The 13,029-nt window shown below is 36.6% G+C and overlaps 1 protein-coding gene across 1 annotated transcript; it reads right to left on the bottom strand.

Annotated features, from left to right (window-relative positions):
* Nucleotides 1-627: 627 nt before the first annotated feature.
* LOC123171231 (AT-rich interactive domain-containing protein 6-like) lies at nucleotides 628-4,851 on the bottom strand. The gene is made up of 10 exons (XM_044588825.1): nucleotides 4,619-4,851; nucleotides 4,488-4,527; nucleotides 3,454-3,506; nucleotides 3,256-3,301; nucleotides 2,616-2,667; nucleotides 2,078-2,150; nucleotides 1,324-1,390; nucleotides 1,071-1,121; nucleotides 813-905; nucleotides 628-732 (listed from the first exon to the last, which is right to left on the bottom strand). Exons 1-10 carry the CDS (start codon nucleotides 4,849-4,851, stop codon nucleotides 628-630), a joined length of 813 nt encoding a protein of 270 aa, XP_044444760.1.
* Between the last annotated feature and the right edge of the window lie 8,178 nt (nucleotides 4,852-13,029).

Below are 13,029 nucleotides of genomic sequence, written 5' to 3' on the forward strand. Positions count from 1 at the left end.
CAATGCTGAGTTTTGTGCGGTGTTTTCCCCCTCTAGGTCACTCAATATTTTTAATGCGAAAGGAAGCATCACCCTTCGCACTTCTAACTTAGTCCCTCTCTCCTTGCTCCGTAGGCATGGAACAATATGGGTAGTGAAGGGAGCAAATGAGAAGAACAATATAGTTGCTCATTTGCCATGAAAGTAAGAACAACCAAGTACATCTCGATATGGGCCCCCACATGCTCATCCCGTCGTAAAACAATGCATCATGCTAATTGACTTAGAATTCAAAAATGATTAACTACCGGTAGAGGGGGTGGCTTTAATTCACCATAATTGACGAAGTTGAATTGGAACCAAGAACCTAGAAATTTATTTAAAAAAATTGCCTGCGTCTAACAAGTTGAGCTGGAAGTTAGGCCATCAGTTTACCGTTACCCTCACATATGAAGTCACTATTTTTCTTTACTATGGATCCAACACAAGATTTTATAGTGTTAGCTGAGACTAAAAATAATAGAGAGTTCTAAATGCTCCAAAATGATAGCTTAAAAGAGAACAATGGACACTTTTATATGATATTTGCATTATGTTTAAAAGAAATTAGGATGTACCTGTACCATGGCGGTTTTATCTTTTAGAGAATTACGATGATGACTTCTCAAATGCGCCACAAACATATAAACGCCCATACTGGCCAAGATTTGCCAAGGTTGTGTTGGGGTCGATGCGAGAGGGCAAGTGAATTACCTATAAAAGGGGAAAGACATTTAGCTAATCTAATATAAAATGGTAGGACCATCATGATGCAGTTCAAGTGTTTGACATACCTTCTGGAAGCGAGTAACGCCCCATGGATTGTCTAGTTGTGTAGGCTCTCCAGTAATGATTAAACGACCAATGGGATCTGAAAGAACTTGAAGCTACAAAAAAACATGAATTAATAAATGTCTATAAGCAAACTCACTATACTACTCCATATTTTACAACAAGCATGAGAAAAATGTATGGAAAATGAATAATTGATGAGTAATTAAGCCACCAATGCATAACTACACCCCTATTGTGCATTTATTTAATTTCTATACCTCTTCACGTAGAAGGCCAGGAACTAATGCATATACTTGATACTGATATTTCTGCAACAAAATATAGTTATTATGTTACAAAATGCCCATACAATACACACTTCCAATATTTTTTGCTCAACTTATGCCACCTAAACATCCACAACTTCTAGTATCTATCTGAGATCTAGAAATGGTTTCAGATAATGTAAGAAATTCATTGGCATAATTGAGAGCACAGAATGAGAACTATAGCTTAACATGTGGTGCTTACAGATATAAGAACATTTATCTTCACCCAATCAGCTCGAGATCCCATATCGATGATTGTTGAGTTACTTCTGCAAATAGCAATCATTTTTAGCCAACCGCATCCACATAAAATGAAAGAATAAAGAGAGAGAAAGAATATGAGATTATTCAAAAACTAATCCTATTGGTGGAATAGTTCTATGTGTTTTCCGTCTGACTTTTTGGTATGCCATGCTTCAGCGAGGGTGTATGCCGTATTTTTGATGACCCACTTTTCTATTTATTCAGTAGGTTGGAATAATAACTAATTCATAATAAATTATGAGAAACAAAAATACTAAAATTTCATAAGGTACACTAGAAAATATGTACCAAAACAACTTTTCACTTATAAAGAAATGATATATTTTAATCTAATATACACTAGAAAAATGGTATAAAAAACTTTGTGTTCAGAGAAGTTATGATTTCTTGAAATTATAGTTGAATATGTTTATTTTTAATAGTATTCCTACATTAATAGAGATAGATAGCTAAAATTATTATTATTATTATTATTATTATTATCATTTACATGTATTCTTATTCTTTTCTTGAGTATTTATCAAGTAATGAAATGATGTGAAGAGGAATGTAGCAAAAAAGCTAACTTTTCATGTGACTAAAAAGTGCATAAATGGAACTTACTTGTAAATAAACAAGGCTAGTAATGAAAACATAAATGTGAAAATGTTATTTTCAATGGTTTATGGAGATATTTAAAAGAAGAGCTTTACTGTATATTATCAACTCTGTGTTGTAAGTCTTTATCATCTTCGATGGTTGACACCGTTTTCCTCTTCAGTGAAACTACAAAATTCCAATTGAAAATATATAATAACATAAATGAGGGTAATCAATAAATTCAAGAAAAGATACCAATCCTTTAGGAGTTTCATCTTTCTCCAAGTAAAGTATCCCCTTTAAATTAGAAACTCACCATTTCGTGGCGATATCTGAGAATGACATCTTTGCATTGCAAGAGTTGCAGACTCCCTTTGAACTCTTCCAAGCACACTTTTCACACTCATCTGTAAAATAAATTTATAGTTTGCATTCAGGATCTTGGTGCCACATTTAAAAGTGCATGTCTTTTGTATTTAAGATGTATACATTATCATCCTATCAACACTATGTTCAATATATTTCATGATTTCAAATGCAAACTTAATTTTCAATTAATTTGAATCATTTTTTGTTAAATTATCTACCAACTGAGTCATATTTACTTTATTTCCTTATGTAATAGCATATGTTATGCTTGTAATGCCGCACCTCTGTTCCCGAAGCATTTTGCTTTGTCGAGGTAGATGGAATGACCTTGAACCTACATGTGTCATTGTTTTCCATCTCATATTTAAGGAGTACCTACAGGGGAACAATAAATGTATCTCAAATGGAGGTCAATTAAAAGAATAGTCAACTATTCTTGATGCTCTCATAATATAATTAAAAATATATTCTACTTCAATTTACCTAACCATGAGACACCACTTCCTTTTATAGGATGCTCATGATCCAGTCCACATATTACTACCACATACTCCCTCTATAATCTAATATAAGACCATTTAGATCACTAAAGTAGTAATCTAAACACTCTTATATTAGTTTATGGAGGGAGTATATATCTAAATTATTTAGCATAAAATTATGCTAATTTCATTATATTGGTTGTAAAGACTAGACTACAAGCCATAAAGCCATATTGACAACTTTGTGAAACTTAAGAAAAGTTGAATTTATTTTAGTTGGTAAAGGCTCATTTTACAAGACATATAGAATATTTTAACTAAGTTTTGTATTCCTCTGATTAGCTTGGGACCCATCAGGTCATCAACCATTGCAGGAATGAACCACAAGAAGACCACAACTAAAAAAATATATAGAAGGGCGGGCGGAATATAAGAAGCACCTTCTTGTAGAAGTTATGAAAGGACCATGAAACATTTGTGCATGTCCTGCAAAAAGATGATTGTCAAAAGACATAAAACCAAGAAGGAAAATAAGATCATATGCCAATTTAGTCAAGTTCATGTCATTGAACAATTTAATACGAGGTTCATAAATGAAAATTCCATCAAAATTCTTCGAGGAGAAGTGGAATTCGTACTTTGGTGGTTTAAAAGACTCTCCCACTTGGCGCCACTTTCTGCTTAATGTTACCTGTTGGTGCAAATGGTTAGTAATTAAGCATGTGATGGACATTGGATAAATATTGCAAAAAAGTATTATAATTAAATATAGAGAATCACATTGTCTAATACATACAAAAATGTATTGTATATCACATTTAATTTGGTGGGTTGAAGAGTACTAACTTGTATCCCTTTCTGAGGGAAAGTGAGCATGTCATCATTTTTCTAAAAGAAACCCAATTTGCGAGTGGTGCGCTAATCTATGTATGGGTGTAAAATGTTGATGGAAATATTTTGGTTAGCTATCTTTTCCATCTTCTTAATTTGGAATTCTCTTGAAGAACAATTTGGGTACAAAATTCAATGTTAACTTAGTTTTTTCAACAACTTGTAAGTTATTATGGTTTCCCCACCGATTGTTAGCATCAAGAGTAGGGTCTTACCACAATCTCAATCATTTTACTAAAATATAAAAAAAATTCCAAGGAGGTCCATTAAATAATGAATGAATATTTTATTTATGGCAAGATACAGAACTTGGTCCAAAAAATGAACCATACATGAAAAAGATTATAGATAAAAAGAGTTATAATATCATTACGGTACATGTGAGTATGAATTTACCTCTCTTTACCTTTTTTTGGTAGAATTTGATTCCTTTCAAATAAGTAAAATACTTGTAGAAACCCAAACGATGTTATGATAGTTTAACAATGGTCACAAATATGGTAGTTGGACTAATTAACATACAACACAAAAATAATAATAATGAACAAATCTATATTTGTTGGTTGTTTTGCATAATTATGAAAATGAAAAGGGACAGAATGTCACCAAAATGGTGGTTCGTTGTTTATAGGATATATTCAGTTGCTTGGGATATAAGATGTGTCCAATTGAGATGTGCTAATGTACAAAAACATATCTAGATATAAATACATAGGGTGAAAGGGAATCAAATTCATAACTCATGTTATATAGAGGGATGTAAACATCAGAGAATGATCACCTGTTTATACCCACCCAATTTCTTCACCTTTTTCCACAACCTACACAAATATAGTCAATATCAAGTTAGTAGGTTCAATATGCTCATAGAACCTTGTATCATTAAGAAAATCAAAATTATGTAGTACTTACTTAAGGTAATTCAACCCTTCACCATAGAACTTTGGGGGCCTGAATTCCATTGAATTATCCTTGTGGAATCGTTCAAGTTCGTTCATGAAATTATCCTGCTCTTCCTCAGTACCAGAGTCCTCATCACTATGGGCGTTGTAAAACATCAGCGAATGGCTTGAGATCTTTAACAACGAACTTTCCTCCTCATCTTTCCTAACCGGTGCAGGTTGAAGATGATTTTGATCATTCATATCCTCTAATGAGATACCATTTCCACTCTCCCCTCCCCCCTCCACATCTAGTACTTTGGTGTTTCCTAGAATCTGTACGCGATCAATCAAACATACGGACTCACCCAATCCGTTCCTGCCCTTAATGGATTTCCCCTCTTCTATGCCCACACTATCATCCACGGGAAGATCCGTGGTTTGTTCCACCTTACGTTCTACCTGTATGAAAGGCGCATCATCGCCTTCAACTTGTGACATAGTTTTGTTTAGATCCATGAAATCCCAGACCTTTCACTCGAATAGCTTAGATCTAATACATCAACACCCAAAAACCTTCCTTTTGATCTGAAATCACAACTCATGTATTAACCAGAAGACATGTTATTCTACTGAAACTAGGAATATACCAAAATATGGGTGCTAAGATCTCAACCTGAGAAGATTGTCCTTGATACTTGGTATGCTGAGGTCGAAGACGATGTCGTGAGGCGGCGCGGTGTAGTGGGAAAACCTAGTGGGAAATTTTAGACATATATATATATAGAGGGCGTGACTCTGAACAGAATCGGGGTTGGTAGAACCACCCATTTGGGTTTCTTTCTTTTTTAAGTCTTCTGAATTGTGATATGCAAATAATAAATTTTACCTTTAATACCCCCATAATCTATATAAGTGCTTGCCAATAGGTTATTGCTATTTTTAGATAGATGCCCCAGGGGTTTTTTATTTTGGTATCATGAGCTAAGAGACATATTATTTGCCTGTGTCCTAGCTAAGGGGCCTCTCACCACGTTGACACCTGGCTTGGTGGGCCGGGCTGAGGACCCTTGTCGATTTTGTCATGGGCTACTTCGGGCAGCCCATGACATATACAAGGAAGATTCAGAAGACATGGCGCACATGACAAGATGTTGGATCCGTGGAGGAATCGACCTTGTCGTATGTAGCCGACTAGGATTTTGTACCCTAGGCCCCCCTATATCCTATATAAACCGATGGGACAAGCTAGTAGACATAAATTTACCTATACTTTATACACAATCCAAGGCAATAAAACACAAGCATGGTGTGGTTTTTTTTATCTATTCGAAGAGCCATAACCTAGGTAAATCATTTGTCTCTGGTAACATCTTCCCAAGATGCCTAGCTTAGGATGCCCTGCCAGGAGATATGCCATATTTAGCTCCGTTTGTGGTGTCCCATGCAGGTCCTGCTCGGCGATCGTCACGGTTCGATGGGACTCATGATCAACACTCAGGTCAGCACCAACACAATCTTAGTGTCGAACCAGATGTTCATCCTTGGTGGCGTGACACTCGTTGCCAACTCAACTGGCCTCCTCGTCCAGGTCAAATCCTTTCCTCCGGGCCAGACAGTCAGGTTTGGAAGTATGGAGTTACACAATGGACTCTGCGGAGAGCTAACCTTCCCAGGCTTGGTTTTGTGCCAGTCTGAGGAGCAGCACCAGTCGCTCTCTTCAGACCCAATTTTAGATCAGGCCGAGGATGGGCGCGATAAACCTTTAACGGGATCAATGTCAAATTGGATCCCAAAGCCACTCTCCCAATGTGGGATTTCGGATCAAGCTTTGGAGGAGGGCGTGAACTTTGTTCTGGGATTGATGTCGAATTGGATACTGAAGTCGCTTCCCATGGTTCCATTTCAGATGAAGCCAAGGAGGAGTGTGGGAAATTCTTCTTGCTTGTGATATTAGATCGGATCAAGGAAATCGTGAAACCGGAGTTCCTAATCTCGGTGTCAGATCAGATCGAGGAGCTCCCCGTGGGAGTCGAGTTTGTTAACCCGCCCACCACTCATCTAATTGCTAACGACGAAGATCTTACCGTCATCCACGAAGGTACAACTAATACATCTCCAACGTATTTATAATTTATGAAAGTATTCATGCCATGTTTACAACAATTTTATATGGTTTTGGTATGATTCGAATGGAACTAACCCGGAGAGACGCTAGTTTTAGCAGAACTACCGTGGTGTTGTTTTTTGTGCAGAAATAAAAGTTCTTGGAATTGGACAAAACTTTTTGGAGATTTTTTATGTAACAAATGAAGAATATTGGAGCAAAGAACCACTGGAGGGGGGGCTGCCGCCCACTAGGCACCAGGGCGCGCCACCCACCTCTAGCGTGCCCTGGTGGGTAGTGGGCCCCTCGAGGCCTATCTCAGCGTGAGACCGATGCAAAAAAATTCTATCAATACAGAAACCCCTAGAAATAACCCTAGATGAGAAGTTCCGCTGCCGCAAGCCTCTGTAGCCAAGAAAAACCAATCTAGACCCTGTTCCGGCACCCTGCCGGAGAGAAAATCATCACCGGAGGCCATCTTCATCATCCCGACGGCCACCATGATGAGGAGGAAGTAGTCCACCCTCAGGACTGAGGATTTTTACTAGTAGCTATGTGTCTGATCTCTCTCTCTCTCTCTCTCTCTCTCTCTCGTTCTTGATTTGGCACGGTCTTGATGTATCGCGAGCTTTATTAATATAGTTGGATCATATGGTGTTTCTCCCTCTCTATATTGTTGTGATGAATTAAGTTTTCCCTTTGAGATTTCATTATTATTGGATTGAATGCTTTTATGGATTTGAGAGCACTTGATGTATGTTTTAACACTCAACTCGCGGATTCCCGAGGTGGCATTGAGGTAATCTATGCATAGGGGTTGATGCACGTTTTCGTCCTTGTTTCTCTGGTAGAAATCTTGGGGCACTCTTTGAAGTTATTTGTGTTGGATTGGGTATTATGAATCTAAAATTGTTTGATGTGTGATACGTCTCCAACGTATCTATACTTTATGAAGTATTCATGCTGTTATTTTATCATTCTTAGATGTTTTATAATCATTTTATAGTCATTTTATATCATTTTTGGGACTAACCTATTGACATAGTGCCAAGTGCCAGTTGCTGTTTTTTTGCATGTTTTTTACATCACAGAAAATCAATATCAAACGGTGTCCAAACACCGCGAAACTTTTTGTGGATTTTAATGGGCCAGAAGACTCCCGATGGGCTAGAGTAGCACCTGGGGGGGTGCCCCAAGGGGGCACAACCCACCAGGGCGCGCCAGGCCCCCCTAGTGCGCCCAGGTGGGTTGTGCCCACCTCGGTGGCCTCCCGCACCCCCTCTTTGCACTATAAATTCCCAAATATTCCGAAACCCTTTGGGGTTAACCTAGATCAGAAGTTCCGCCGCCGGAGGGCTCCGTAGCCACCGAAAACCAATCTAGACCCCTTCCGGTACCCTGCCTGAGGGGGGAATCATCTCCTGTGGCCATCTTCATCATCCCGGCGGCCACCACGATGAGGAGGGAACAGTCCACCCTTAGGGCCGAGGGTTTGTACCAGTGCTATGTGTTTAATCTCTCTCTCTCTCTCATGATCTATATCATGGGATTTGTTAATATAGTCGGATCATATGATGTTTCTCCCCTCTATACTCTTGTTGTGATGAATTGAATCTTTACCCTTTGAAGTTTTGTCATATCGGATTGAATATTCAGATTTGAGATCACCTGATGTATGTCTTGCGGTATGAATACTTGAGGTGACATTGGGGTATCTTATTGATTCACTTGATATATGTTATGGCACTCAACTTACGGATTCCCGCGGTGATATTGGGGTAATCTATGCATAGGGGTTGATGCACGTTTTTATTATCTTTTCTACGATAGACACTTTGGGGTCTCCTTGTAGTTCTTTGTGTGGATTGAGTATTATGAATATGAATTTGCATTGGTGTTATTCTAGTACGAGCTCTAGGATAGATCGAACGGAAATAATAGCTTTGTGTTATTTTAGTACGAACTCTCGAATAGATCGAACGGAAAGAATAGCTTTGAGGTGGCTTTGTACCCTACAAACAATTCCTATATTTTGTTCTCCACTAATAGGAACTCGGGAGTGATTATTTATTGTACTTTGAGGGATAATCAGATGATCCAACTATGTTAGCACCGTCGAGAGATTGCACTAGTGAAAGTACGGACCCTAGGCCTTGTTTTTAAGCATTGCAATACCGTTTTTGTGCCTGTTTACTATTTGCTACCTTGCTGTTTTTATTTATTCAGATTATAAAAATATATTTCTACCATCAATATTTCACTTTTATCACCATCTCTTCGCCGAACTAGTGCACCTATACAATTTGCCATTGTATTGGGTGTGTTGGGGACACAAGAGATTTCTTGTATTTGGTTGCAGGGTCGTTTGAGAGAGACCATCTTCATCCTACACCTCTCACGGATTGATAAACCTTAGGTCATCCACTTGAGGGAAAATTGCTACTGTCCTACAGAACTTTGCGCTTGGAGGCCCAACACGTGTCTACAAGAATAAAGTTGCGTAGTAGACATCAATGTGTATCATATAATTAACTCATGGATACCTGTGGTGACATTGGAGTATCTAGGTGATATTAGAGTTGGTTGATGTGTATCATATGGTGTTATTTTAGTAAGAACTCTTGGGCTATTTGTGACACTTCTAGGAATAGCTCTATATATCAATCAGAAATGATAACTTTGAGGTGGTTTTGTACCCTTCAAACTATTTCTTCTTATGCTCTCCGCTAGATAAAAACTTTGAAGTGATTCTTCGTCGCACGTTGAGGGATTGTTATATGATCCAATTATATTAGCATTGTTGAGAGATTGCACTAGCGAAAGTATGAACCCTAGGCCTTGTTTCTAAGCATTGCAATACTGTTTGTGCTCACTTTTGTTGCTTGCTACCTTGCTGTTTTTTATTGTTCCTATTACAAAAACCAATATCTACTATCATTACTACACTTGTATCACCATATCTTCGCCGAACTAGTGCACCTATACAATTTACCATTGTATTTGGTGCGTTGGGGACACAGGAGACTTTTTATTATTTGGTTGTAGGGTTGTTTGAGAGAGACAATCTTCATCCTACGAACTCCCACAGATTGATAAACCTTAGGTCATCCACTTGAGGGAAAATTGCTACTGTCCTACAAAACTCTGCGCTTGGAGGCCCAACACGAGTCTACGAGGATAAATTTGCATAGTAGATATCAAGCTCTTTTATGGTGCCGTTGCCGGGGAGGTGAGTGGTTGAAATTATATCTTTAGATCTTGCAATTGAATCTTTTAGTTTGTTGTCTTATCACTAGTTTGGTTTATAAAAACAAAACTACAAAAAGAACAGAATTGTGGTTGCCTCATATTATTCGTCTTTATCAGGTCTTTCTTGAAAATGATGGAAAGGAAAATTGTGCTCAATTGATAGAAGAAGAATTCGATAAAATATTTGGTATAAAACTACGAATGATGAGCATGATTGCAATGTTGCTAGTATGAATTCTTTGAATATCCATGATGATAATGATATGCAAAGCCATAAGCTTGGGGATGCTATATTTGATGAAGATGATATTTTAGTCCCCCAAGTTTTGATGAGAAAATTTATTATGATGAAAAGCACGACTCCTATTTATGATGATTATATTGATGAAAGTGGGTTTCGAAGAGTATCAACTCTAGGTAATAATGATCCCACTATTTTGGAGGGTGTTAAATCTCATTGTAATAATTATGAAAGTGGATTTGGAGAGGTCATGACTTTATTTAGTGATGAATCCACTATTTCAAAAGAGGTTTCAATTGATTATGACAACAAAGTTGCTATCTATAATGATTATCGTGATGACATGTATGCTATATTGAATAATGATAACCATGAAACTTGTCATCAGGATCTTAATTTTCAATCACATGATAGTTATTTTCTTGAATTTGCTCCCACTACTATTGATGAAAATAAATTTTCTTATGAGGAGATTAATAAATTTTCTATGCTTGCGAATCATGAAAAGAATGATTTATGTGATAGATATATTGTTGAATTCATTCATGATGCTACTGAAAGTTATTATGAGAGAGGAACATATGCTTTTGCATACCTCAAATAATATCAAGTTTCCTCTCTATGTGTTGAGAATTTTGAAGTTATACTAGTTTTGCCTTCCTATACTAGTTGATTCTTGTTCCCACAAATTATTTTCTCACAAAATCCCTATGCATAGGAAGTATGTTAGGCTTAAATGTGCTTGCCATGTGATTCATGATGCTCTCTTTATATTTCAATTCTTATCTTTTATGCGAGCATCATTGAAATCATCATGCATAGCTAAAAAGGCATTAAAGAAAAATGTTTGTTGGGAGACAACCCAAAACTTATACCTACTGTTTTATGTGTTAAAATGATTAGCTACTGTAGTAATCAGGTTTTATAGCTTTCATTTAAGTAAAGTGCCAAGTAAAGCCTTTGGGGTGATGTGGATGATAGTTGACTTGATTCTGTGGAAAAACAGAAACTTTTGCGCCCAGTTCTGGAATTGTTTAAATTCACACAATGTTATCTTGCTCTGATTTTATCAAGTACTTTATATAAAAATTTCCCATGTTTTCCTAAGTTTTTAGAATTTTTAAAGTTGCAGAAGTATGAGCATAATTCAGATAATTACAGATTGTTCTGTTTTTGACAGATTCTGTTTTTAATACATAGTTTGCTTGTTTTATTGTTTCTATGGCATATATTGGTTAATATAAATTGTGGAAATGATAGAGTACAGTAGGAGTTTTGAGAGAAAAATTATGAATATTGTCTTTGACAGTACCCAAGTGCATGATTTGCTCTTTATTATACTAATGCGTCTCACAAAGTTCCGTTAAGTTTTGTATGATTGAAGTTTTCAAGTTTTGGGGTGAGATATTGATATGACGAGAATAAGGAGTGGCATGACCCTAAGCTTGGGGATTCCCAAGGCACCCCAAGGTAATATTCAAGGAAGTTCCAAGCAACTAAGCTTGGGGTTGCCCCGGAAGGCATCCCCTCTTTCGTCTTCAACATTATCGGTAACCTCACTTGGAGCTATATTTTTATTCGTCACATGTAATGTGTTATGCTTGAAGCATCATTTTATTTTGCTGATATTTGCTTGCTGTTATTTATAATAATGTTTTGCATATTTTATTTCAGTAAAAGTGTCAAGGATAGCCTTTACCATGCTCAATTTGTAAGTATATGAGTTACTGCTTCAAAACAGAAAGTTTTCCGATCTTGCGTGAATTCTCTAGAAAATTCGGAATGTGATAAAAGCTTGAAATTTTGACACAAAAAGATATGATAAATTTTCTAAAGTGTGGCAAATTTTCAGAATTTTTTGAGTTAAAAAAGTATGGATCCTTCTTCACCCTTTACAAATTGTCTTGTTTAGACATATTGCTATTATGTTTGCATTGTTTACATATGTTTGCTTGTTTAATGATTCTATTTGAGGATAGGAGTATTAAATATGCAGAGCCATTTAGTATGAAATGTTAAATTATAATTTTAGTGATTTGCTACAGTAGAGAATGATAAGGTTTTGCATTGATTTATACTAACTTATCTCATGAGTTCTTGTTGAGTTTTGTGTGGATGAAGTTTTTGACATTTAGGGAAACCGTGATATGGGAGAAGTTAAGGAGACACAAGAGCTCAAGCTTGGGGATGCCCATCCCAAATTAATATTTTAACAAGTCTCAAGCATCTAAGCTTGGGGATGCCCCGCTAGGCATCCCACCTTTCTTCTTCAACAATTATCGCTTAGCATCGGTTGAGCCTAATTTTTTGCTTCGTCACATGAGTTGTGCTATTCTTAGAATTTCATTTCATTTTGTTTCGCTTGCTGTTTTAATAAAATAATTAGATCTGGAAGTCTTTAAATAAGATAGAGTCCTCACATAGCTACCTATTTACTAAACTACTCGCTTGATCTTCACTTATATCTTTTTGGAGTAGCTTGTCATTTACTCTTGTGGTTCACTTATATCCTATGAGTAAATTGTTCAATGAATTGAATATCATAAAGTTGAAATTATGTGTGTTTCATATGCTTGTATCACACCTAGTAGTAGCTTGACATCGGGTTTAGAAAGTGAAATCTTTTGAAGCTTGACAATCACAATTGGTCATACAAGCAATTCATGAATGATTACTATAAGGAAGAGAACTTGCACATACAAATATATTATCTTGGACATCTTCTATGATTGTGAATACCCATTAATTATTTTCAAACTTGAGAAAATTACTTGAAGTTGGACAAGGTAGACAATGTAATGAGTTATGGTTGTGTATATATTTTCATAGAAGTTCTATTGTTATG

Source organism: Triticum aestivum, chromosome 7D, assembly GCF_018294505.1.
Source record: "Triticum aestivum cultivar Chinese Spring chromosome 7D, IWGSC CS RefSeq v2.1, whole genome shotgun sequence".
In the NCBI taxonomy this organism is placed as follows: domain Eukaryota; kingdom Viridiplantae; phylum Streptophyta; class Magnoliopsida; order Poales; family Poaceae; genus Triticum; species Triticum aestivum.

Excerpts from the sequence above, each read along its gene's own strand:
- LOC123171231 (XM_044588825.1), bottom strand. The coding sequence starts at position 4,851 with ATGAATGATCAAAATCATCTTCAACCTGCACCGGTTAGGAAAGATGAG. Across the intron at positions 4,528-4,618 it reads GAAGGGTTGAATTACCTTAA|GTTGTGGAAAAAGGTGAAGA; the intron begins GTAAGTACTACA and ends ATATTTGTGTAG. Across the intron at positions 3,507-4,487 it reads AATTGGGTGGGTATAAACAG|GTAACATTAAGCAGAAAGTG; the intron begins GTGATCATTCTC and ends TTGCACCAACAG.